At 44.2% G+C, this 26,611-nt stretch overlaps 1 protein-coding gene across 4 annotated transcripts; it reads left to right on the forward strand.

Moving 5' to 3' along the window:
* Positions 1–1,035: 1,035 nt before the first annotated feature.
* GLYR1 (glyoxylate reductase 1 homolog) lies at positions 1,036–26,065 on the forward strand. Of its 4 annotated transcripts, XM_050317202.1 has the most exons (17): positions 1,106–1,151; positions 1,952–2,042; positions 3,067–3,103; positions 3,907–3,986; positions 10,477–10,615; positions 11,187–11,429; positions 14,446–14,532; positions 15,382–15,438; positions 16,322–16,372; positions 16,503–16,576; positions 18,353–18,452; positions 19,575–19,685; positions 19,990–20,091; positions 21,011–21,173; positions 21,554–21,733; positions 22,220–22,344; positions 22,711–26,065. In XM_050317202.1, exons 2-17 carry the CDS (start codon positions 2,035–2,037, stop codon positions 22,783–22,785), a joined length of 1,632 nt encoding a protein of 543 aa, XP_050173159.1. In that variant the 5' UTR covers positions 1,106–1,151; positions 1,952–2,034; the 3' UTR covers positions 22,786–26,065. The 4 variants fall into 4 exon arrangements, with proteins under 4 accessions (XP_050173157.1, XP_050173158.1, XP_050173160.1 ...); XM_050317200.1 differs by lacking the exon at positions 1,952–2,042 and having other exon boundaries at positions 1,036–1,151; XM_050317201.1 differs by lacking the exon at positions 1,952–2,042 and having other exon boundaries at positions 1,036–1,151; positions 19,993–20,091.
* Positions 26,066–26,611: the final 546 nt, after the last annotated feature.

Here is a 26,611-nt window from a genome sequence, read left to right on the forward strand (position 1 = left end):
AGCACAGGGATCAAGCTCCTTAAGGCCCCTCTGAGGCACCTACCAACTCAGGTTTCTGTGGGTCCACAGGGCAGAAGAGGCAGCAAGAATGCTTGGAAAAAATGTGAAATTGGCTTACTTAGGTGGACAAAGGGAAAAGCCACCACCACAACACACAGCAAGTTATCCGGGAAAACCAACGCAGCTCCACCACGGCCGAGCACAGGCGGCGTCTCCCGCTGCTCCTGCGGAGAGCGAGCACAAACCATGTTCCAAACCCGCGGGGGTCAGCGGGGAGTAGGGGTGAGGTGCACAGATGCCCCTGGTGCCAATCCCCCCGAGGGACAGCCGAACCCTCCGTTATTGCTTCTCGAGGCGAGTTGTCCTATTAAAGAAACAGAAACTTCACTCGCAGGATCTCGGCATGCCCAGACTAGGAACAATACGATCTCTATCCCGGAATGCACAGATAAGGAACAATACAATCTCAGAGAAGTCCCTGAGAATTCGATAAGGATGTAAACAAACAGGATGTAAACTCAGCTCCGTGTACCAGATAAAATAAAAACAAACGTTACAGTGTCTGTTGGCGAAGCACAAGGACGCCGTGCCTGGTCAAGACGACCCGGAAGGCCAAAGAAGGACTTCCAATAGGGGTGCGACCACGGAAAGCAAACTAATAAATACGTATTAAGTAAGCGAGAATATCTAATAAATATGCAAACAGTACGTGTAACAAAAAGCACTGTCCATCTCCCACTTGGCACGTTCGATTAGAGGGGCTGTCCTCCGAACGGCAGGCTGGCTGAATAAAGAAGAATGCCCTTTCTGACAACTACGAATCGATGATAAGAAGTTTGTTCCCCCCGCCTTTCGGGCTCTGAGTCGGCCGCGGCTCTGGGTCGGGCCGGGTTGGGCTCCGCCTTCTGGGAGGAGTCGAGCTGGGCCCGCCCCGGGGAGGAGCCGCCTCAGGCGCCGCTCCCGCCGCCACTGGGCGTGTCCGCCGCCGCCGTCACGCTTGAGAGGAGCCGCCCACGTGACCGCTCGGCCGCCCACGTGACAGCCCGCCCGCCCAGGCGAGGCCCCGCCCCCCGGGCGCGGCCCGGTCCCGGCAGCCCCCGCGCGCAGGGTGAGATGGCGGCCGTGAGCCTGAGGCTCGGGGACCTGGTGTGGTGAGTGCCGGCGGGCCGGGGCGCCCGCGGCGGGCGGCGGGGCGGGCAGGACGGGCGCCTCTCGCGGAATGAGGCTGCGGCCGCGAAGGAGACGCAGGGGGGAAGCGGCGGGGCTGTACCCGGCCCGGGAGCGGCGCGGCCGGAGCTGGGTCGGGCCGGGCCGCCGGGCGCTGTCAGCGGGGACTCCGGGGAGCGGCTGCGGGCAGGGCTGGGCAGGGCGGGGCGGGGCGGTGGGGCCGCTCTGGGGCCTCGGGTGCCGCCAGCGCCGTCCGGCTGGCGGTGTGAGGGGGGCGGCCCGGCAGGGCCGGGCCGGGCCGGGCTGTGAGCCGGGCCGGTGCCAGAGGCTCCTGGGACGTCTCCTGGAGGAAGCTGTTTACTGTGGAGGGGGGACGGGACCGGCACGAAGGGGCGAGCACTGCGAGGGCTCGGTCGAAGCACGGCTTGCCTCCCGAGGGAGGCGAGAAGGGACAGGGATCAGTCAGGAGGTATTTAGGGAGAGCCGTGACGCCGTTTCTTGGCAGTGCTTTAATGAAGCCACACAACAATATCCTGGAAAACAGCATTTCCTTGTAGGGTGGGGTGTCCCTGTGGGAGCCCCCGGAAACCATTTCCCCTTTTCACTCCGATCTTACCCTCAGGTAGTCAGATCTGTGATCTCTTTGTTTCCTGGTCGGGAGACCTGAGAGCATTCCATGATTAAGTGGTGTTGCTGTGCTGGATGGGCCAGGTTGTCCTGCCAGGGTTCCAAGAAGTAGTTAATTCCCAACACGCAAGTGCATACATCTTTATTTGCATCCCAGAAAAAGAAGCGCCTGCTCCAGGCTGTGACAACTGCAGCTTCTCATCTGAAAAATTGGCAGTGCTGGGAAGTTATCTAATTTATATGGCAAAGTAAGTAAAGGTTGGTTACTTTTAGCAAATTTCTTTCTTTCGGATGAGAATTTGGGGAGTGCACTGCTGTCAGTTTTGAAATGCAGACTGTACTGCTTTAGTTTTGTACATGGCAGCCCAGGCAGGTGCTGTCCCTGCAGCTGTCACAGGGAACTTTAACAATCAGACAGCAGCAACAGAAAGGGTTTGCTGGGTGTCTCGTTTGGTACAGGAGTGGGAGCATCACGTGTGAGGCAGGATCACAGCTTCTGACAGCATTCCTGCCTGCCTGTGGCTGCTGAGTCCATCCTGGGGGGCTGCCGTGCCACTGGCTGGGAAGCTTTGTGTCAGGGCCCCACAGGTTCTTTGCCAGTCTCTTGCAAACGAGGTTTTGTGAGCACTGCAGCCTGAGTCAGTGACAAGGGTGAGATGAGGATAAAGCTGAGGGCTAACACTGATGTCTCTTCCTCCTCTGTGTTTCTAGTATTGTCTAGCTTTCATAATGGAGACATTTGCAAATGTATGAAGGAAAGTTTTCTACCTTTTTTTTAGTGGCTCTTCATGTCTTTAGCACATGTCACTGTAGCAGTAAGCACCTGGAGAAGGTGGTAGTGGAGCACCTGTTGGGGGGATCCTGCGAGACACAGAAGCTCAGCTCTCTGAGCTGCTCTGCTCGCAGACTGCTCTGGACAGGTGGATAGAAGTTCCCAGCCTGAACTTTGATCTGATTACCTACATCAGTGCTTTTTTCCGGCTCCTTATGAAGGAATCTCCATTCTTAGAGTGCTGCAGTTCCTGTTACTTGTCTTGCAGGCAGCCGCTGTGCTGCTGCTGTGCTCTTCAGTTCTGACAGTGCAGCGAGGTCAGACTGTTCAGAGCCTGCATCAGGTGCACGTGTCAGCCTTGTGTCCTGCCTTGCACACAAGGTTTTGACTGCAAGTTGTAACTCTCCTAATACATAAAGTATGAGATAATGCAAAAAGGCAGATACTGGAATAGTTTTTTTTCTCTGATTCTAGTGCCTAATACTTTCTTTTTTCTCTAGGGGGAAACTGGGCCGTTATCCTCCATGGCCAGGAAAGGTGAGGTTTGGGGTTTTTTTTTGTTGTTTTCTTACTTGTGGTGGTTTATGTTTGTTTGTTTGTTTGTTTTTGCATTTTCCTTCTGTATGGGGAAGGCTTTGCCTGAAAGCATTTCAGTTGTTGATTAATGCTGGTTTTCTTATTTGTTTGTTTTTTAATCACACACCCCACAAATTAAACTGTGAACCAGGCTTTATTTGATCTAGAAGTTCAGTCTGTCACTAACAGCTGGTAGTTCAGATGGAATAAAAAGTGACAGAGAGCCAGCTCTGGAGCTCTGGAACTGATTGTGTTTCCCAGATTTAGTTATTTAAATCCTATCTCTTTCTGTAAGACAGGTTTTCTTTCCTTCCTTAGTAAGTTGGTTAACTAAACTGTGTTTAATAATAGAAATTAGGAGTCTGGCTTCTCAAGATACTGTTCTAGAGCTATGATTTTTGAGTATTAATTCTGGGGATAGTGAGTAGTTAAACTTTCTCTTTTGGTTGTTTTTTTTTTTCTGGTGAAAGATTTAAAATAATTGAATTTTATGTGCCATTTCTATTATTTCTACTTCTCTGAAAGAACTTTCTTGTATTTTTGGTGTCGGTGTGAGGGCTAAGCATGCTGAGGTAACAGCACTCTGCTGCAGCATTCTCATGTCCAAGGAAATACTTAGGTTACATATTTACTTGAAAAACTTATAGCAGATTCCAGTTCTCTTCCTAGTCAGATGAAAAAAATCTGCAATAGCTGTCAGGAGAATCATGGAGTGTAAACCTATCATTATGTGCTTTTTAACTTTCACTTCTGATCACCTTCAGATTGTTAATCCACCTAAAGATCTGAAGAAACCTCGTGGAAAAAAGTGCTTCTTTGTGAAGTTTTTTGGAACAGAAGATCAGTATGTACCTGCTTGTTTTCATCTTGGGAAAACACTGTTATGTGGATCTTTTGTGGGAGAACTGTTTATTAACATAGTGCAGTGTAGCTTCTTAAAGGATTATCTTTGAACCACACAGAAGAAAACATTCAGCTATTATTGCATTCTACAGCTGCTCATGGGGGTGTATGAAGACTGAAAAAACTTACACAGTCAGGTTAGGATTTGAGTTGCTGCTATGAGGGCAAGCCCTTGGTAGCTTGCCATTTTCTGGGGAGTAGCTGTGATGTGACTGGGTTAGATTTTAGCATGTAACCATGGATGAGGAAGGTACAGCTCCAAGTGTGGTTTTGTTCTTCTGCCGGAGGAATAAAATTAACTGGATAATTGCCATTTGTGAAAGAATACACTGTCCTACCTGGTAACATTCTTGCTGTTCCTTGGGAAGTCTTTACAGTACAGGAAAGCCAAAACTGTTACAGGCTTCCTTTTAGAAAGGCAGAGTTTATTGACTTCAAATATGTACAAAATCATAGTTGTTGTAAATAATTGCAAACTGGGGAGAAAAAAAAACAACAAAAAAAGCCTGATAACTTGGGTGTTTTGTGAAACTGAAAATTTATTTTGTTAATTTTTCAGTTTTCCTCTTTATTTTCTGCTATTTTGCATTAAGTCATGCAATAAAGAAGGAAATTGCAAATATCTGTGGAAGACTAGAGAACCCTTTACTTTTGGGAAAAAAGATAACAAGAACTGAGACGATTTAATGAATGTTTCTTAAGGAAATTGTTTTTGACCACTAAATTATTTTTGCTTAATACTTAAAAATATTTTTCCATTAAGAACTGAGGTCTAAACTGAATAGAGTAGAATTGAATGCTGCATGCAAAAGGGAACTTTTGGATCTCTAGTTACTTGAGGCAGGTGAAGGTTGATTGAAATTTTTTGGTGGTTGTTTGAGCTAATAAGCTCTGAAAATTGAGGAGACAGACTATTTCTATCCTGATTGTTCTTGATTCTTGTATCTCACATTATTGAATCAAATACAGATTTTTTTTTTTTTTGTATTAAGACAAGTTTGGGGAAAGTGGTCAAAGATCTGGGGTACTGTAGCTGAGATTAACAATGCGATTGCAAATGAAGAGTTCGGAGCTGCAAAATAATCAGGATTTATTACAGGGTTCTAGAGCTCTGACTGGGGCAAATCCAGTCATCTGGCACAGTAAGGTAGTGTGGTTGTTGTAGTGTCACCCCCTCCACCCATCCCCAGCTTGTGAAATGTAATCATTTCCTGCTAGATAATAATGAATCAGAAATTAGAATCATGAATTAGAAATTTGCTTGCTTTGACTACCCAAAAATTACATAGAAATAGATGTGCCACCCCCTTTAAATAATATTGATAGACAGGAGAGAGAAGCTTCTGTGTCTTGTTCTGACGTGGAACTTCAGAAGGCTGGTGCTGGTTCGAACTGTACTGTTCTAACCAGTATGCTGCTTGAGAAAATCCTCATGTTTGAACATAATCAACAAACCAAATCAGGAAAAATTTAAATGATTTCACTTAAAATGTGAACTGTTTGGAAGTAAAAATGGGGGTGCATGTGTGTGAGCAGAGCAGAGGGGTGAATAAAAACATACTGATGAGTTTGGCAGTGGTTTTGGTGTAGTGTACAGGTTTTGGTTATTTGTGACATGCTCGCTAGTTTAGGATACAGCACAGAGGAAATGCATTTTCCTTCTCCTGCACGTAGAATGCTGACATGTACTGGCCCAGTGCAGTGCTTCAGTGACTTAGGAGAGTGGATTAACTGGAAGATTGTGAGTAGTTTTGGCCCAACACACACAAGTGAGAGCATGAGTGCATTCAGATTGTGCTCCAAGTCTTGGCTATTGATAAATTTCTGCTGAGCTCTGCTCCATATGGTTGTTGTGTTGGTGGTGTTAGTTGCTTCTGTCACTTTCAAAGTAAAGTTTTTCTGGAAGGTAAGGATTCTCTACCCATGGAAGCAGATTTTCCTTGTGATTGAACTCAAGTAAATACACATGTGCTTTACCACAGTGAAAGCCACCTCAAAATTCATGGTAGTGATATAATATCCATGTACTGATCTAAGCAATTGCATTAACTGTGGTGCACACACTCATGTAATGTCTCTTTATTACCTTGTGCTCCGAACTGGTGAGGAGATTTTTCTGGTCTGCCTTGGAGTTGTTTTTCTGAGTGTCTCTTCTTAGAGTAAGTCTCATTAAAAGGATTCTTCCTCTAAAATCAAGAAGGGTTGATGTTTCCTGCCCGCAGACCTGACAAGCATGTAACAACAACAATTTAAATGTAGTTTAGAAGTGGAACTTTGACCTCTTATCTGTGTTTCTAACTGTGTTTTTCAGATAGTTTTTGAGATTCCATTTTATTTCCCATGCTACAGTCTTGTAGTAGAAAATCTTTGTAGATATTCCAGTGGTCAAGTAAGAACTTACACCTTGCTCTATGTGTGCATTTATTGCATTTAGTAGTTACAGCTAATAGACTGCCAGGCCCACAGGTGTGCTTCATCCAGTTCAAAATGTTTTACGTTTCATGGCCTGCTTGGAGATTCATTATGACATTGTCAAAACTGAAAATATAATTTCTTTTAAGGTAGCCTTCTACTGTGATTGTATAGGGAGAGTCCTGCGTCTCTCAGAGGTGCGGATACAAACATAACCACTCACCTCCCTTCGCACCCTCCTCCCTCTTTATATATTCCCTGACAGCCAAATGGACTTGCAAGTCATGTATATCAAAGTCTTAACAGGAAGTTGGAGCAGCCCATTCTTACTCACCACTTTTTTGAAGCATCAGTGCAAAACTAAATGTAGTGGGGTTAAGGGGCACTTCCTGACTTAATATATCAAGGAAAAAATGGAGGAAGCTTGTAATCCAAGATAAGTGTAGTGGTCTGCAGCCTGTTTCCGTCAGGCACAGTGATTTTAGCACAGCGCTCGTTGCCTTCCCATCTTCCATATCCTGTTGGGATGCAAACACCTACCCTCTTCTTCTGCCACTCTTCTCCCTGGTTTTCAAGGAGAGAGAAATTTCAGGATGTAGTCTTTCTAAAGTGTTCGTTCAGGTCCTGACATCAGGAAACACTTGCTTAAAGCTGGACATAGGCCTTGGCAGCCTGAGGAGCCAGAGGGATAGCCTGAGCTGATGGAGGGGGTGAGCTCGAGTTCCTGGTGTTTCTCAGGGAAGCACATTATCCCATGTCGAGCTCTGTGTTGCTATAGCAGAGCCAGCTGGAACGTTGTTAGACATCTCTGCAGGCACAGTGCCATGACTGGAAATCGCTGTAGTCAAAACTCTTCCACCCCTTACCGAGGAGGTATTTTATTGCATAAATTTGAAAAATGTAATACTTAATTTCTTCCAGTATTACCCTCCTTCTTGTTTTCTTCTGCTAAGTAGCCTCTCTTTTATTCTTTTTTAATAATTTTTGTGGGTTTTTTCTGGAAATTTACATATAAAATTCCAGATCTCAGTTATTTGAGTTATTTTACTGATGAAGGTTGGGACATTTTCTTTTAACAGAAGAAAACCCATCTTGATTTCTCTTTTGTGCTCACACACTGGGTTTGTAAATAATCAAAGCAATTTTCTTTTGACTTTCAGAACTGGTTGTGTTAGAATTTAGAGTGGGCACTTAAAGTGCTACAGTGTAAAGCAATGAAATGTTTCCCAGACTATGGTAAGTAATAGAAATTTGGAGATACAGTGCCGCTGTTTTCCAGCTCTAACTATAAGGTTTGCAAAAAGTGAGTGGATATTCCTCCTTCTTATTTCTCCAGTTTATCATTATTTAGTATCTTTAGACAGGAAGAGAGTGGCTGGAACAATGCCTGTGCCAGGGATTTGAATCCGGTATCTCTGTGTCACTGTTCCTGTGCAGCTCCAGGTCACGTTCATACTTGCCTTTTCTTACTCTAAGTTTTGATTTTGTTCATATTTACACATGTAGTGTTTTTGTAAGAGTGATATTTCGGAGAGGATGAGGAACAGCGTGGAGAAATGAATAGAGAAACCCATTGCTAATGGGTGCAAAGATCTTTATTAGATCTTTTCATTTTCTGTGTAGCCCATTCTATACAGATACCATGTGACTGTGCAGCAGTATGAACACAATTTCATCTTAGATATGACATCTTCAGTGATGGCACTAATGTTTTTCTCAGGCATTGATTCATTGCTGAGTCAGGAGAGACATAATAGCCCCTTTTATATATGTAGTATCCTTGAAGCCTCTTATCTAAATTATCTTCATTGCCTTGAGGGTACTGAGATCGTGTGTAGAAACATGAATGATTTTGTTTGGTGGAAAGTTCTTTTGTTTTCAAGTGTTTGAAACGCTGTATGTAATTGCTTTATGGACATCTGGTGTCAAATGACATGTTCATCTCTTACAGGAGGTTGTCCAGGTAGGTGATGCACAAAGAATAAACTGGAAAGGAAAAGACTTGATTTTTTTTTTTTAATTTAATTTTTTTTGAAACACGGTTTAAGATTGTTTTTCACTTACTAGTTTGTCTCTGAGATTTCTATTTCTTTTGTCTTGGTGGATCACAAGTACCAAAATGCACTTTGGAAGACAGAAAGCTTTGTGCTTCAGGCTTTCTCCGAATCAAAAGGAAAAGGAATGAGAAAGGAAGACAGTGAACATGTGCAGTGAGGAGGGATAGGATGAGCAGAAACCTAAGAGAATGTCTTGAAAGAAAGAAGTTATTTTTATTTAGAAATTTAATCTTGCAACAACATTTAATATGCTTTTTTTTTAATAATGTGCTTCAGAATTTTGTTTTCTTTATATACATAATGAAGGGCTTTTCATGAGCTGATGCTCTGTGGTATCCAGGGATGTTTGTCCCTGTGTGTCACACAAACAGGCTTTACAGTGGGAGGGAATTTTAAGTTATCTTTCACAGTGATGTCTGGATAGCTGGAAGGGATTCCCTGAGTAGCTGCTGGATGCAGGCTCTAACCTGAATGGAATGATTTGTTTTATTACATTATGTCAGTTCTTATGAAGATGATGTAAACTGAGTGAAAGGGTTTAGCTTTGCATGCAGGAGCACTGGGTTCTGTGGAAAGAGTGCTGGCATTTTCTAGTCAGTTCTAGTAGGAACTCCTGTCTGCAAATGAGACCCAAAAAATTTGTTTACTTTAAGCAAGTTGATTCCTGACCACAAACAGTGGCTATTACAAGATCCAGCAAAATATTATTGTTATTATTATTTACCGTTTTCACCTTCATGTTTACTTTAACTGTATGACATGGTGCTTACAGTGTCTGAAAGAGCAGCTATTAAATCACTCCACTTCTAGCAGGAGCTAGACTGCACTGGAGAATATTTAAAACATGTAATCATGGCTAGTCAATGTAACATAGGGATGTCTGGGGATGAGGGAAAATCTGATTGCCCCATTTTTGCTGTGTGCTAAGAAGCTGCGATAGCCATCCCAACTCAGGAAAAGGTTTTTAAAACTTACACAGTTCTGTTTTCAGTAGGGTGGAAATAGCTTTGTAACAGTGTGGCTGATAAGCCTGGTCTTGAATTTGGGGAGGGAGAAAGGTTTATTTAATCTCTGAAAGTCATAAGGGATTCAGACATCAAGGGAAGCAAAGACATTCCCTTAAGCTGAAGTGAAAGAGTGGTAGAAGTCCTTGTTTGCCTAAAGGAAAATGGAGTTGTCACCCTGTACTTGACAACTTAACCATTCGGTAAATGTCAAGAATCTGTATTTAGCAGGAGTGGAAACAGGGAAATAATTTGTTTTTCCTCACAGGACTCCAGTCAGGTTAATACTCTGCTACTGTACCAGTCAGTTAATCTTAAAATATCAACAGTGAAGAAAACAGTTCTTTATCCTCAGAAACAAGAATTTTGTTTTCATGCAGAGTATCAGGATACATCAGAAATATGTTCAGCAATGAGATGTGGCTTTTGCACTCATTTTATCTGTGGTCAGTCCTATTGTGAGATGCAGAATTTTGAGGGTTTTTTTTCCTGCAATTTTTTAGACACTTGCGTACACAGTATATTTTAACCGGGGATTGATGGCTGGGAGTTTTTATGTAGACTTTTGCTTTCAACAACCCCTCGAGCAGATTCGTGGCTGCTTTACATGGAGGTGTGGGACTGTGGGTGTTCCTCCTGGTGAAACAAGAGCAGTCACTGCACTGCCATTGTTCTAAACACAGCCTGTGATCACATCCAAAAGTTGTCTTGTTGATAGAGAATATGACTAATGGTTAGAGTGGGGCAGGGCTAGAATAAGAGGAGATAAAAAGAAACAAAGTTAAAGTGCCAGAAGAAGGTTCTCAGTGAATGCAGAAATGGCAACCTCTGAGGTTGTAGATAGCAAGTGAGTTTGGGCTGCTGTCATCAGTGGTTCTGGGGAGAGAAAGTGTATCTGTGGGGTGATGGTGGAAGCTGCTGTTTGGAGAATATAACTAACTTCTTTTTGTGTTTCAAGTGCTTGGATCAAAGTGGAACAGCTGAAGCCTTATCACGCTCACAAAGAGGAAATGATCAAGATTAACAAGGGTAAGCGCTTCCAGCAAGCTGTGGATGCTGTAGAGGAGTTTCTTAGGAAAACCAAAGGCAAGGACCAGGTGAGTGGGTTCTTTTTCACTGTATGCATCAAAGTAGGTCTTGGCATGAACAGTGGTTAGATGCGTTTTTATGTGAAAGGAGTTTGCTACCTCTGGCAAGTTGAGAGTGGTTTTGTTTTCCTTCTTTTTGTGTTTTGGTTTGTTTCTTATCCTCTCTTCTTCCTCATTTAATCTTGTTTGGTGGGGAAAAATGTTTTGTTAAACTGTTGGAGAAACTGAAGTGGCTAATAGATTTGCTTGTGATAAATCAGTCTTAAGTCTTGGAATAGAATAGAATAGAATCTACTAATCTTGTCTTTAGTATGTTGGAAGTGTGCACACTGCCAGCAAGTCTTCAGGTGGCCTGTTCTGTTATGTGCTTGCTTAAACTGGTGTGTTTTTGCAGGAGAACTAACCAGGAGCTTCACTCACCGACTCCAATGGGCTAAGAGAGACCTAGTTTTCAAGTTACCGTGCTGTTGTTTTGCTTGATAGTAATCACCACAGGGTCCTTCACATCCTTGGTTTTGCATGAAAATCATTCCATCTCTTCTCTTATTTCCTTACCATCTTCTATTCTGTAATCTCTCAGGCGTCTTCCCATAACTCCACTGAAGAGAAGAATCGGCGTAATTCCAGTGAGGAAAGAGGCAAGCAATCCACTGGTGAAGAGAAACGCAAGGCCAGTTTGTCTGAAGGAAAGGTGAAGAAGGGCACAGGGGAAGGAAAAAAGAGGGTCTCTTCTGTTTCATCAGAGAGAGGATCAAAGTCACCCTTGAAAAGAGCCCAGGATCAGAGCCCCCGAAAGCGGGGGCGTCCGCCCAAGGATGAGAAGGTTTGTGTTGTGCATGTCCGCCAGTGCCCGTGGACTTGGCAGCTGGACTCGAGGGCTAACTGGCACCTTGACTAACAGGCCAGCAGGAAGAGTCAGTTCAGTATCTTTTTTTTTTTTTTAAACTGTTCCATGTTGCTCCTCCTAGACCATTTGGCTGCCTGATACCTTTGGCAAGCACATTGTTGATTCTTCCTGTGATTTTTACCCATTAGTTACTGTGAGTGGCTCTGTTTGTATCTTTGAGAGGGCTTTGAAAGCTGTATCATGAGACTTTTCATCTTGCCATCCTTTGAGTTCAGTTTGTGTGGTAAGGATTAGTGAAGAGATACGTGTCTTCATCTGATTCTTGCCTTCTCCCATCTCATCTGCTTCCTATGATCACGTGATTAGTAGTCACTCCATTCCACTCTCAGGACTTACAGAGCTGAAGTATTCTTAAGGACAAGGGCTTAAAGAAGAACCTTGTAGCCTTGGAAATCCACCAGAAGAAATAATTCTATTAATTTCAGCTTCTATGCTATAGGATCTGTTTCCATCCTCCGTTATAAAAATCTGATCTTGGAGCAATGTTATTTTATCCCCATTACTTCCCTGATACTTTTGGATGTTGTACCAGCAGTGATAGCAAAAAATACTTTGTCTACCCTCATCTAGGGTTCCAGCCTTTTTTTGTGTGGAACTCACGGTTATGGTCTAGATCTTCCTTTTCCAAATGGATATTTATTTTGGTGGATTATTATGAGGCATATGCTCCATCAGAGGCTACACCTGAAGACGACTGGGAGACTTCAGCTGATACACCATGCAGCAGCCTGCTTGCTCCCCTGTGCTTCGGAGGGATCACGTGCTTCACAAGCTTTGCTTTTCAGCCAGGATGCAAGTCAAGATGGTGATCTTGGCTCTCCAGAACTGTGAATGGATTGGCCTTTGCTGGTTAAACAGCAAACTCATAAAATGAAGCTGATCATCTCAGATATTGTTAGCTGTGAAGGAATCATAGAATAAAGTCATAGTATATCCTGATTTGGAAGGGACACACAAGGAGCACCGAGTCCAACTCCTAAGGAGTTGAAGGAAATCCTGGCTCTAAAAAAGAACCAGTGTCTGTGAAATCAGGCTGCACAACAGAGCCCATCAGTTTCTACTTTTCAGGGAAGTTGGAGGAAGGGAGGAATGGATGCATATATGTGAATTCTGACTAATAATTACTGAACTTGTGACTTGACTGATGCAGAAAAATGCTTCACTGGCAACATAACTTTAACTTTTCTAAGTGTCTTTCTGTAAGCATGTTGTGTCTCTACTATAAGCCACAGGGCCTTTTTTTTTTTCACTTGCAAAGTGCTGCTGTGTCTTTGAGCCAGCTTCATTCCAAAATTGATCAAAACTAATGGCTGGGAGAATTCTGATTGTGCTGACACGTTGCATGCTTAGGTTCTACCGTGTTAGCTACCTCAGGCCTTCAGAGTGCTTTGAGTGAGTTGTGGTGGTAGGCATTATTTTACTGGCACATGGCAGTGGAGAGGTTTTAAACTTACCACGAAGAGGTGGCCAGCTGTGTGATAAATGCCTGGCCACAGGCAGGGAACATAAGCAGGATAAGGTAGGAGAATAAGCCTTATGGCTTCTGAAAAGTGACAATTAAAGAAATTGCCATGAAAATATAACAGTGCTGCCTTAGTACTGCTTTTCAGCCTATGACAATTCTGAAATTTTAAAATCTTGTCTTCTTGCCTTGGGGAACTTCATAAGTTCCTCAAGTTCTTCACCCTTAGGATAGAAAACATTTATGTCATTGTCCTGAATTAATACAGTGCTGGGATTTGTTTTTTTCCCTGTCACAGTCCAAACTCTGGCTTTCTAAGCAATAAGGATGCATGAAGTTCAAAACTCCAGTTGTTGCCGAGGTGTGCTGTATCTAGAAAGGCTTTACAGCCATAGATGATCATTGACATACTCTTAAGCTTATATGAATATTTTCGAAGGACCAACAGAACTTGTTAGGCATCAAGGATGGTTTTCATCCATGCTTTACCAGTTGAAACAGCAGTGTGCTGTCTAAGAGAATTTTAGTAGGCAGGACTCTGCCTAGACAGTTTAAGTTTGTAGTCTGATGTCTACATTGTCCCTGCTAACACTTGGACAGTCACATCAATCTGGGTTACCTCCAGGAGTCTTGCTCTGACCTTCTTTAACAAACAGTGCTCTTCTCTTGTGCTTCTGTGTGGACATTAAGGTATTTGCATTTTCAGGAAGTAATTTTGGAGGGGAGATAATGGGATTCCATTTCTGTACCCTCATTTCAGGAAGACAGCACATACTGTGCAGGAGTCCTGCGCATCCTCTTCATGTAACATAAAGATCTGTGTGTCTACAGCACACGTCTGTGACCTGTAGCATAAAGGCCTATTTTAACCTGTATGTCTTGGGGAAATAGAGGATAAAATTTAATCTGCTCAACAGTGAAAGCTGCAATGTGTTAGGTAATGTCATGGCACTACAACCCAGGACCTGTTGAGTGGATGGGGCAGCCCACATACAGTTTGTTTCACAGATTCTGCATGTGTGGCTGTCGGCCTTTTGCTTTGAAGGTTCTCCTGATAACAGGTAGGCTATTTTGTGACAGGGCAGGATTAGAGGAGTTCAGACCTCTGCTTGTAATGATGCTTTTCACCCATTTGTTAAGCCTTTTGCATTCCGACAGAGGAAAATACTGGATCAGGTGTGTTCGTTGCTTCTCCACCCATTGCATGAGCACACAAGTGCAATGATTCCTCTTAGGTATGAAGAATGGACTCTCCAGAAGCCATAACTGTGTTGAATTCCTTTGTTGGCAGTTCGTGTTTTCCTCACCTCACCTGTGTTGATAATACACAGGCTTACGGAAAGGCCCGTGAAATGGAAGGCGTTGGTAGTGCTTTCAGAACTCTCTGTGTGTACTCGTATGATCATCGTGCTGTGGCCAGCCCCTGAGCCAGGTTGTAATCTCTGTCTAATCCTCCTTCTTTCTCCTCAGGACCTCACAATTCCAGAATCAAGTACAGTGAAGAGAGTGATGACTGGAACAGTAGCTGGATTTAAATGGCCACCGAGTGTCAGTGAGGTGAGAAGCTTTACAACACAGAAGATCTAGGAACCGAGTTTGGTTCCTAGAGCCTGTTGTATGGCTGTAAAACAGCAAGATCTTATCTTCCTTGTGTCAGAACATTCTGCACAGACCCTAGCTGGACAATATCAGTTCAGAAGTTGTTGGGATTCACACTTAACTTGCTGTGCTCATTTTTTCACTTCTTGTTTCAAAACTATTTCTGGGACTGAATTCCCAAAATTGGAGGTAATGTGGATAGTGTCTTCCTGACTTGGTACTCTTGTATGGGGTGGTTTCATTTGATTTCCTTCATAAGCGGCTTTGAAAACTTTTCAGTTTTGCACATAAATAAGTGATCAGCAAAGCGGAGTAAGAGCAGCCTGACTCCAGGCTACTGTGTACGATGCTCACTGGAGAGGTGAAGTACCTGTGCCTGCAGTCCTCGTTGCTGTGAGGGGTTTGCCTGCCATGTGGCATAGCTGTGTGTAACCCTCCAGCCAGTTCCCAGAATGCTGTTCTGAGGAGTTCCTTGAAAGCTGGAAAATAAATGTTTTCATTTCCCTGGGAGGGGAAGAAGCAGGATATGAATTCTTTTCTTCCCATATTAATCTTGCTTGTAGAGTTCTCTGGTTTTCCTACAGATGTCCAAAACCGAGGAATTTGGTCTGAATGGCTTGGGTTTTGAGAATGAAACACAATGTAAACTGCTTAATTGAAACAGGCTGCTTCAGGCAGTTGATACATTTTATATTTTCCACCTTAAGCTGTTGTTCTGCTGCAGCTTGGGAGAGCAAGGGAATTGTGCTGTTGTTGCTCAGTGACTTTCTGGGAATGCTTCTGAGGCTGTGCTTGTTCTCTTTGTAGCCCCCAAAGGACAGTGATCCACATTTTCATCACTTCCTGCTGAGCCAGACAGAGAAGGTGAGGATTTGGCAGACAGGATCATCCTCCTGGTCTCTCTAGCTTTGTGTCCTGCCCTTTGCTGGGACTGAGTACAAGGAGTATGCGTAAAGAGCTCCAGAATTCTGTTTCCTGGAAAAGCTAGTTTTCTGTTTGAAAATCCTGTTGTTTGTTTTTGATGGTTGTCCTGTCAATTTCCTCATCTGGATGGGCTTGTCAAGTCACTGAATGTTGCAGGAGAATTTCCAGAACTAGAAAAGCTCTCTGTAAGATACAGCGAATTTATCTCCCAAGACTTGCAGGATTTTATACTCAGCAGTGAACATCAGGAGGAAAAGGAAAGATCAAATTAAATGCAAAAGGATTTATATCTCACTGAGGATCTGGGCAGAGCTAGAAGGATTAAGAGCTGCTAACAGTTTTAATCTAGACAAACTCACAGTAAGCAGCATGGGAAGGAGCAGCCTTTGTTTGTAGAAAGCCATGTGCCTTCTCATGTTAACCAGAAGGTTTTGCTTCCACAGCTGCAGAGACGTGGTGAGCATAGATATGAGGTCACTCCATGGCAGGATTCAGAGAGCTAAATGTGGGAGCAGGGATGCCCTGCATTCTGAGGCCTCCAGAGGGGCCTGTCATAGGACCTACAGAAGGGAGTTTGCAGGACCTCTGTTAGAAGACAGGCTGAATTGCTGGGGCAGGATGGGAAAGGATGACCTTAATATGTTGCAATAGGTTTGTTTGTTTGTTTGTTTTCCCCTTGAGGGAAGCCCCAGAGTTGTCTTGCTTTGCAGATGGTGGTGGGTGGGTGAGCTGCCTGTTTCTATGGAACAAGGATATGGTCTGTTTGCTCAGCAGAGCAAGTCAGCACTGTCCTTCTCCTGAATGCTTTGTCTTCTCTATACAGCCAGCTGTCTGCTATCAAGCCATCACAAAGAAGCTGAAGGTTTGTGAAGAGGTAAGGCAAATCTTGGTTTTGATGGATTTTCCCTATTGTCATGAGGCCTTGCTGTTCCTCCAGAGCTGTGCATTCTATTATTTTATTTTTATTTTTTCCCCCTCTTTCCACCCCCACCCCACTCCCCCAGGAGACAGGATCCACCTCCATCCAGGCAGCAGACAGCACAGCAGTCAATGGCAGCATCACGCCTACAGACAAAAAGTAAGATCTCCAACACACTTCAGCCGTTTCCCTTTCTCTCCTTCACAGCTCAGACAAGCAGCCACTGTCTAGCCTGCCGCTGCGAATGAATAAACCTAACCTTTCCCTCCAACTACCCATCTCCTCTGTCCTTGTGTGAAACTCTGATCTGGACGGCAAGGGGGAAGGAGGCAGCTAAAAACAAAGGGGGCTGTACAGTACAAAATGCAGAATAAATTCTGTCCTGGATACATCTGCAATTTGGGGTGTTTCTACAGTTGCCCTAACAGCAAGGTTCCACTGCAGGGCGTTAGCAGCAGTATTCCCAAGTGTTGTGTGAGGTAGGAAGATAAAAGGGGATCTGTCTCCAGAAGTGCCTGGCAGTTGACTGGGGTTGTTTAATCGCTCTCCTGGGCATGCAGAAGACAAGAGGAAGAGGGAGGTGTGTTCTCCCATCACAAGACCTTTGCTGTGCAGCACGTGAGCTTTCTGGTTTCTTTTAAACATCCCCTTTCTCCTTCATAGAGTGAGAGAAGCCGAACTTGAGCTTCCTGTTTCACTCTGTAACTTCCGCTCTGTTCAAATTGAGTTCAGGCCACTCCTGCTGTTTGCCGTTGGGGCCGCTCTCATGGGATGTCAGTTCTCACCTGTACTCCAGGGGAACCAAAGTAACAATGAAGCTGTTCAGGTAAAACAGTCTCTCAGGAAAGTGTGGCTCAGAGGTGGGTCCGGAAAGAAGGAGTATCTAGTCTAGAGACTTGAGGATAGGTGGATCTGGTTTGGGCTATGTAAGGAGCCTGTGGTGACTTGCTCTACCCTGTCTGAATTAGTTTGCTTGAAGAAAAGGCAGCATGGCTAGCTGGGAAAGGACAAAGTGGCTTGTGAAAGCTACAGTGCAACTGCCAGTTCTTCAGAGGTAACTGGGGGATTACCACGTAGATTTCATTGTGAAGTTACATCAGACGTGTAGCTCAATGCTTTGGAATCTCTCCTAGAGCTGTGGGTTTTGCAGCAAGCTGCATGATGGATAAAAGGGTCTTTGCAGCAGTATCTGCAAAGGAATTCCTGCTGCAGGTGACTGTAGGGATGGAACTTGTTGGCACATTGTCTTTTTCATGAATGGGGGAGCAAAACTCTTTCCAGCTTGGGGGGGGTGGAGGAGGGGAAGGCAGCTGCTCTCTGAGACTCACTGTGACCTGTACTGGCCTAATACTTCCTTTCTTCCTGTGTTTGAAATCACAGCTGTAGAGCAGAGACTAGATCTTTGGTCTGTGCATGATACCTAGCCCAGTAGTCCTTGCTGGGCTTTATTAAAATAAATACTGTAATGTATCATTCAATTATATAAGCAAGCACTGTATGTGTGACTTAGTTTTAAAACCAGAAAATTAATTAGAGAAGCACGTGCTGATCTCTAAATGTTCCTTTTAACTTCAGTGAGGTAATGGCTGGCAACAGAAAGCACACAAATAGCAATTTGAATAAACCAAAAAGCCACAAACAAAGCCCCCCAAACAAACAAAAAGAGCCCAGACCACCCAAACCTTTATATGATTTTCTGAAGTAGGGTAAAGACTTTCTCCAGGAAATTGTTAGGGATGCTTGGTAAGCAAAATAAATCCCAGCTTGATTTCAAAGCTCAGTATCTGCCCATTCTAGCTGTGGCTGCAGTGGAACATCTTTGGGAATTTTATTTGGCTGGTGATGCTCCAGAGTTTGCTCTTCATTATATTCAACACCATGAGAGATGAACACCAATTGCTTTGTCTTACATTCATGTTTATCTCTACCCCTCAGAATAGGATTTCTGGGCCTTGGCCTGATGGGAAGTGGCATTGTCTCCAACTTGCTGAAGATGGGTCACACTGTCACTGTCTGGAACCGGACTGCTGAAAAGGTAGGCATGTGCCTGAACCATTCTTAAGCATGCAGTTACCCCCTGTAGCTCAGGGAGGCCTGAGGTTGTCTGTCAGTGGTGCCTGGGAGAGGATGCCAAAGAAACACAAGGACGCCCTTGCTGCCTCATTCTGTTCCTGTTTCCTAGGTGCTTGTTGGTGGGCATTTGTGACCAGGTGCAGCTGTGGGCTGTTCTCGTGTGGTCACTTTTATGTGACCAGTCCCACCCCACTGCCATTTTGTACGAGAGCAGAGAGTTGTCAGAAAAATTAAACCCTTGTATATGAGTTGAGAATTGGGATGTAGCATGTCTCTGGAAATACTGCTGATGTGAATATCCAGTGTTATGCCAAAAAGGCCAGGTGTGGGGAGTTATCCCAGGAGAGGTGTGGTAAGATGCACTGTTCAACCACAGCTTTTTCTACATCCATTGTTGCAGTAACAAGGGTTCTGTTGGAAAACTGCTGTGTCAGCAGACCAGGATGAGAAGGGTTTTATGGGGGCATTCAAAGTGAAGATGAGGCTTATATTGCACTTACATTCTAGACAGTGTTATTCTTTGTAGTGGAGGAGGAAAAGTAAGTAACTGGAGGAGATGTGGTACTTGGATGATGCTGTGCAATATCAAAGCAGGATGGGCCCTGTAGTTACTTAGTTAAAAGGGTTTAAAAGATTTATTTATTTTAATAGCAAAACATGACTGGTATGAGGGGATAAGGTAAGAAGGAGCTAAGATTTTGAAGCAGCAGGCTGCTGAAACACATCAGTCTCGGCTGTGCAAATTCCTTTTTAGTGTCCAGTAACACCTCCTTCTCTGTCCTTTTTCCAATTTTTTTCCCTAATCTCTCTTCCCAAAGCCACAACATTCTTATTGTTTCACCTAAGTGTTTTGTGTCTTTGTCTTTCTTTCAAAGTTCTTCACCTGGGGTTTCAGAAAAGCTGTGTGTGTGTGTGTGTGTGTGTGTGTGTGTACAAAGCAACGGAAGGCAATCAAGGTGCTGTGTAATTGACTTGCCTGACTCTTTGAGTTGTGTCCAGCAGTGGGTTTTGTTTCAGCAAAATGTGAAGAACCCATTTGCTCTGTACTTAATTTTTCTTGCCTTTGGATTTGTGCCTTTTGCAGTGTGATTTGTTCATCCAGGAGGGTGCACGGCTGGGAAGAACCCCTGCTGAAGTTGTCTCCACCTGTGACATCACCTTTGCCTGTGTTTCAGATCCAAAAGCAGCAAAGGATGTAAGGATTAGCTCTTATTTTGCCTCTGCTGGTTAGACTATGGGATGCAGTCACTGAATGCCAGTTCTGATTCCTGCTAACCACAGCAGCCTGGGTAATTGTAGATGCTGACTAGTGCAGCTGTGTAAAAACAAATGTCCAAACCAAAAGCATACTTTATAAAAACCAACCTTTCGAGGGCAGGTTCTGATTCCCCTCTGGGGGTCTGCCACTGCAGTACCTGGCTCACCTGGACTCCTGTCCTGCAGGATTGGGGTTTCTCTGCAGACACCCTATTGCTTTACCGCTCTTCTGTTCTCCACAGCTGGTGCTTGGTCCAAGTGGAGTGTTGCAGGGGATTCGCCCGGGGAAGTGTTACGTGGATATGTCCACCGTGGATGCAGACACAGTCACAGAACTGGCCCAGGTAATCACTAAACTGAGCCTCTTAACACCTGTTATTCAGCAGCAGTTTGTGTTGCTTCAGGTGGTTTATTAGCTGTTGGGCTTCTCAAGTTCCAGGCAAATTAGACAAAGTAATGTGTCAAATCTTGACCAGCAAACAGAGTTGGATGAGACATTCCCTGGTGATACCAGCAGAACCTGTAGATTTGGCAAGGCTGTTAGCTGGCATCAGTGTAAACAGGCAGACAAATTTTGATCCCTTAAGAGGTATTTATAGCCAGATTGGTATTCTGTAGCAAACTGGATGGTAAAGCCCTGTCTGGATTAATAATTGTACTTAAATTGATAAAATGCATAATCTCCTTAGTTAAAATGTTCTGGGGAAAAGGAATGCCCTCACGTTTCATTCTGTAAAAATATTATTATCATAGAGAGGATTTCTGTAGAAGTGTTCTGATTACTTCTGCTGTGGTATCAGATGTGTTGGTGACACAATAGTGTGTAGCATCAGTTTGGAGAATAAAAATCATACATATTAGTAAACCTCTGGCTGAAGAGATCTGTCAAAGGCCATTCCTCTCTGGGGAAAAGGGGGAAAATACCCCAGCAGTCAATCTTCTGATATTCCCACACCACATGTGCACCTTCAGCACCAGTCCCTTGGCCAGTACAGGGTGCCATGGCTAAAGCATGTCAGTTCAGCTGTTTAAAACATGCACAGTAGTGATGGGTGCAGGAAGGTCTTGCTGGAGTGTGAGGGCAACTTTGGTCTTAAGTACCCTTTACAGGATACAGTGCATCGCGTGTTAGTGCTTTCCTCTCCTGGTTGTACATCAGAGCTGTTTGTTCTGCTTTAAAATTCTGTCGTCAGGGGCAGGAATGCCCTGAGTGATGTTCCTGCTGCTGTCCACGCACTGCTAAACAGAGATGCTCTTTTCCAGGTGATAGTGTCCAGGGGTGGTCGCTTTCTGGAAGCACCAGTCTCAGGAAACCAGCAGCTCTCTAATGATGGGATGCTTGTGATCCTGGCAGCTGGTGACAGGGGGTTATATGAGGACTGCAGCAGCTGTTTCCAAGCCATGGGAAAGACCTCCTTTTTCCTAGGTAATTGAAACACAAAGGGCCTGAAAGCAGTTTTAGTTCCTTCCAGCAAGGAGTTGGAGGTATATATGTAATTCCTTTCTTGGCTGCTTGGGCAGTGTGGGAAATTGGCCTGCCCCTCCAGAACTGCAGGCTAAGGTTTCTTTTTTGAATACTGTCTCACTTCAGAGGATCCGTGATGCTTTTTGTTTTAAATCATACTTTGTTATGATTTCTCCATTCCTTTGAGTGCTTGAAAAATGAGAACTTTTTCTGAAATCTTTCAGGGGAAGCTGCTGAGTGCTTGATGCAAAGAGTCTAGTGGTGCTACTTCTGTGTGGGCTGGGGGAGCAGGGCTGCTGTTTCTCTTCTGGAGGAATCCCAACGGTGTTTTTCACTCCCAGGTGAAGTAGGCAATGCTGCCAAGATGATGCTGATTGTGAACATGGTCCAAGGCAGCTTCATGGCAACAATAGCAGAAGGACTGACTTTGGCTCAAGTGACTGGCCAGTCCCAGCAGACCCTTCTGGATATCCTCAATCAGGGACAACTTGCCAGCATCTTCCTGGACCAGAAGTGCCAAAGTAAAGTCCTCTTACACTGTTTTATTACGGGGCATTTGTTACTACCTAGCAGTGTTTCAGCGAGTGGCAGAAGGGAGAAAAGAAGTGTCCCATCTTCATCAGCTTGGGATTATGGTTATTTTAAGCACTGAAGATGCAGAACTGAGTTCCATTCCTTTCCCTTCATAACCAGAGCTTCTGAGAATATGAATTAGGACTGCTTAGGGCTTGAATTAGGATTTCACTGGGGCAGGGTAACAAGTGAAATGGAGGGCAGGCTGCTTAGAAATCTGGGGTCACTTCGTCAGTGGGCAATAGTGACATCATCTCCTGCGACCAGATGATGTCGCTGTTGACATCATAATGTAGGTAGAGAGCAGAGAAACAGGAGAGCTAAAAGTAGTGATCAGAAGGGAAAGGGAGATGGGTATTGAATTTAAGCCCCTTGCAGCATGGGCTGAGCTTACTTTTGTCATGCTTACTTTTTGCATGCATTCCTCTCAACAGATATCTTGCAAGGAAACTTTAAACCTGATTTCTACCTGAAATACATACAGAAGGATCTTAGATTAGCTATTGCACTGGGTGATTCTGTCAACCACCCAACTCCCATGGCAGCTGCTGCCAACGAGGTAAGAGTTGTCCAGTGTTCAGACGTGTGTTCTTCATCTATTCAGCAGAGCAATTTGTCAACAAGAGATCTAATCTAAGAATTACCTAATCTCTAAGGCAAGGAAACAGTGATTGAAATATATTTTGACTAGGGTTACATTGGATTTGTTTTGATTGTGGAAGTCCTTAGAATGTCACATCAGGAAACACAGATGACCTCAACAAGACCTGCAGATCAGAATCATTCTGATCTGCACTGCTCTGATTACTTGACATACTGTGCAGTTCTCTGATTGCAGTGGCCAACAAGGGCATTTTTCTGCTGGTGAAAGGCTTCACTTCACACAAGTGCAGACTCTGATCCTTTTCTGATTTCTGTTCTCTAGGTCTATAAACGAGCAAAAGCATTGGACCAATCCGACAACGACATGTCTGCAGTGTACAGGGCCTACATCCATTAGGCTGCACCCTTCTTACTGTTCATACAATGATTATTGATTAATATTATTATGATACTGGGTTTTAACTCTGGACCAGTCCATCTCTGTCTTTCCATTTCCTTTTATACACAGACTTTGAGACCTGCCACCAAGGCAGCTGCTGCGGTGAGCCTTCCCCTGTGGCAGGAGGGGGGGAGGAGGGGGCTCAGATTGTTGCAGTCTAATTAGAAAAGTCCATGCCATGCACTGACAGTCATGGGACAGAACAGCAGAGATTGTTCAGAAGCTCTGAGGCAACTCTGCCAGAAACCTGCTGCTTGGCTGCTTTTATTTTCCTCTTTTTTTGCTTGTCCAAGATGCTGTTTCTAATAACCCCTTTTCTCCTTTGCTGTGAAATAATGTGTGTGTTGGACTCTCTGCATCAAGGGGACAGATGACAAACATCCCATCTGCCTGTGAATCACTCAAGTCCTTGGTCCCAAGTAAGGGGATTGGCACTGTTAATTGGCACTGTTACAGAACAAAGCACCTCCCATGGAGGAGAAGGGCAGTTCCAGAAGCTAATGGAGGTTGCATGCGACACTGTCATGATTCTGTTCTTAAACTTCCACTTCCCCAGCACCTTGATGAAGGAATTCCCTGTACTGTTAGACAACACATTGAATCCATGTCTTCCCCTGTACAGACAGCTATAGCTTAGGGAACACAAACTGTACTGAAAATGGGAGAATGCCAGTATTAATGAGCCTCCTAAAAGGCTAGTCACAGCCCAGCCAAGATAGATTGGAGAGCAACATGTTTGCATAGAAAACTGTAGGAGAAACACAGAGCCTAAAATTGGGCTAGAGATTTTACTTGCTCCTGGCCTTAGCTTATGTTCTGGTACTTCTTGCTTTTTTTTCTAACCCTTGTGGTCAGTAATTACAAAGGTGTCTTGGATTATAGCACTGTCATAAGCAGAGTGATGAGTCTGAAAGGGGCAAGAAGAATGAAGAGGTTTAGAATCCTGAGCTCCTTTCCATGGTCTCTGGCCTTTGCATGGTTGTTACATCTCTCAGCCGGTTTGCCCATCTGTAAAGGTGGGTGATGATTACCTACCTCATAGGGAAACTTTTGTGTACTGAGTAGTGATTTTTACACGTGTCAGATTTTTCCATACATGTTCTTAGAGTTCCTGCTCTGGGTACAAAGTAGCACAGCATGAGCCTTTTCCCTGAAATTGTGACTTTGCTTGTGGGCAAATACCAACTTCTAGAAAGAATAGTAACTAAAATGGGGGAAGGAAAGACCGCTGCTGAGCTTTAGTTTAGAAATGGGTGACATGAACTGCACAGATGCCAAGGCTAGAGATCAGAGATGCTCTCAGTGTTGATAGCAGAGCAACCCAGAGCCCAAAGGATGCCTGTCTCTCAAAATGCACAGTATGGGGGGTTTTGTTTGTTTGTTTGTTTTTTAAATTCTCAGCCTTTTAGGAGTGTTCTTGCATTTTAGATTCTAGAGTTAGAAAAATGCCAAGTTAGAAACTTTGGCCAAAATCACTTCTCAGTGGCACAGTCTTCTTCCTTCCTTGGTCTGGGATTCTGAAAGGAAAAAGAACAGATTCAAATTAGGCCGAGTTTCTTTAAATCTCCAAGGTCTGCCCCTCCCCCTTTTTTTTTTTTTTTCCCCTAGGAACTTAATAGCTGTGTAAGGAAATTATTTCCCCTGGGTTAGAATTTCCTACCAATCTTGCTTTGTGCAGCGTATGTGTATGGTTCAGGGGCACCTTGTTAAGAAACAGAGTGTCACTCATTTTGAATCACAACATCTAATGCTTCATTCTGTAAATGTTACTTTGAGCATTTCACCTCCTGTGATCTCTGTTCTTTTCGGGCTAATGCTGTGTTCTGCATTACTTATGTCCTCTGGTGAACACCTGGCAACAGAGCTGTCAGACCTCACTACCCATTGGTCAGTGTGTGTGAGTGATGCTAGTTGTACATCCGTGTTCCTTTGGCAGTGCCGCTGCCATCCTGTGTGTGGGTATCCATATTAGAAGGCACAGAAACATGCCCAGGATAACCAGCCATTGACCTGCTTTGACACACTGCGCTTCCCTATCCACAACTCCGCTGTTTAGCGCCTGAAGTCCTTGGTTAAACATGGCAGAGTAAGGAAATCATGCAAACAGATTATGCATTGAGGGCATCTGGGGGAAATCGTGGGTTTACAGGTAGGAGATAAGACTACAGATTTTATAGTAGAAAATTTTGGGGAGGAAGAGGGAGGCGCTATCTCAGGTGCAATTGAGAGTGAACTGTGCCGAGCCAGTGCAGCAGCATCCCCTCGCTGTCCCTGCCCTTTTGGACCAGAGTGAAGGTGAATGGGCCTGAGCAAAGGTGTAATGGAGGATCTCCCTCTCTGTTACTTTGTGGTGCCTCTGGATACAGTGAGAATGCCAAAGGAGCTCTCAAGTCCTGTGACAGGTATTTCATAGGGAATTCTAAGAACTGGTCCCTAGGCAACTGACTACTGCAGGGTTTGTTTTCCAGAAATACTGTAGTTCCCAGAATGGAGATGGTTATTTCTGTGGGAGTGGTGGGTACGGACTAATTCAGCACTGTAATTTATCCTGGGAAAATCTGACTGCAGCTTTGGGCTGATGTCCAGTGAGAGTGGCTGTAGAGTGGCTGTGGTGCTGCCTGGCCAGCTGTACAGTCACAAGTGTGCCAGGGAGGAGCAGAAGGAGACCAGGAGCTCTGACGTGGCTGTGAAGTGAGGAGGAGGGATGGAAATGGGGAAAACCGGACTGTTCCAGATGCTGGTTGAGATTGCTGTCAGTCTCAGTCGGATTCTTGTATTTATGTCTGTAGCCTCTGAACATGGATCTCAATCTGTTTCCTAGACCTGAGATTTGGGGGAGGGGAGTGGGGGAAGCAGTGTATTGAGAGATGCTCTAATAAAATGGGCTAGTCAATGTTGTCTTAATATTGTTGACAATTCTGTAAAATTTCTTTTTATGAGGATTTGTTTTAGCAGTTTGCTTTCTTTTGACTCCTTCATTTTTAAAGAGAAAATGTGACACTTGTGAAAAGCTTGTAAGAAAAGCAACTTCTTTTTCCCTTTATGATAGATCCTATAGTTCATTAAGGTTGTGAATTTTTATTTTCTTGCCTTGTTTTTAATTAACGTTTGTCATTCAGAATAGGATGTGTGGAAAATGTTTAAATGGCAAAACAAAGTTGTTTTTTTTTTTTTTTTTTTTTTTGGTGCAATTAACAAAGCTACTGGCAAAAAGAATAAAACCTTTCTTGGTAACGCATTGTTCTTGTGACACTTTATACAGCCTGTCAGAGTTGTCTTGGGGCATTAAGGAAATATGTGTGTTCCACAGAATATTAGAAACTCAGAGCTGCTGAAGACCCACAGTGTTTCTGAGAACACTGGTCACTGCTGAAATCTGGAACTGTCAGTGAGGCATTGCAGAGGACAAGTTTGGATTAATTCCAGCCTCTGTACAGAGGGCTGCATGCAGCTGGCGTGAGAGGAGGATGCTTAGTTTTAACGTTGTGGTGTTGATGACAACTGGTGTAAGTGATGGGCTGGGGTATCCATTCTTCTGGCATTTGGGGTTTTTTGAACACTTAAGTCTTATGATCAGCCTGGTCCAGTGGAAGCTTCCCTGTCCACGGCAGGGACGTGGAACAAAATTAGCGTTAAGGTCCCTCAACCCCAACCATTCCATGATTCTATGAACACTAACTCAGCAGGGGGTTGGGCATTCCACGACATGATCCCTCAACTGAAGTCTTTGCAAGCTCTGGAATACTGCTTGTGGATAATCGGTCAGCTTTTACAGTAGGACAGC

The sequence above is a fragment of the Myiozetetes cayanensis genome, unplaced genomic scaffold (assembly GCF_022539395.1).
Source record: "Myiozetetes cayanensis isolate MyiCay16 unplaced genomic scaffold, myiCay2020 scf20-37, whole genome shotgun sequence".
NCBI classification, from domain to species: domain Eukaryota; kingdom Metazoa; phylum Chordata; class Aves; order Passeriformes; family Tyrannidae; genus Myiozetetes; species Myiozetetes cayanensis.

What these genes read in the sequence shown, in the direction of transcription:
- GLYR1 (XM_050317200.1), top strand. Translation starts at nt 1,114, where the DNA reads ATGGCGGCCGTGAGCCTGAGGCTCGGGGACCTGGTGTG. An exon ending in GGCCACCGAGTGTCAGTGAG is followed by an intron (nt 14,533 to 15,381) that starts GTGAGAAGCTTT and finishes TTCTCTTTGTAG; the next exon opens with CCCCCAAAGGACAGTGATCC. An exon ending in TGCTGAGCCAGACAGAGAAG is followed by an intron (nt 15,439 to 16,321) that starts GTGAGGATTTGG and finishes TTCTCTATACAG; the next exon opens with CCAGCTGTCTGCTATCAAGC.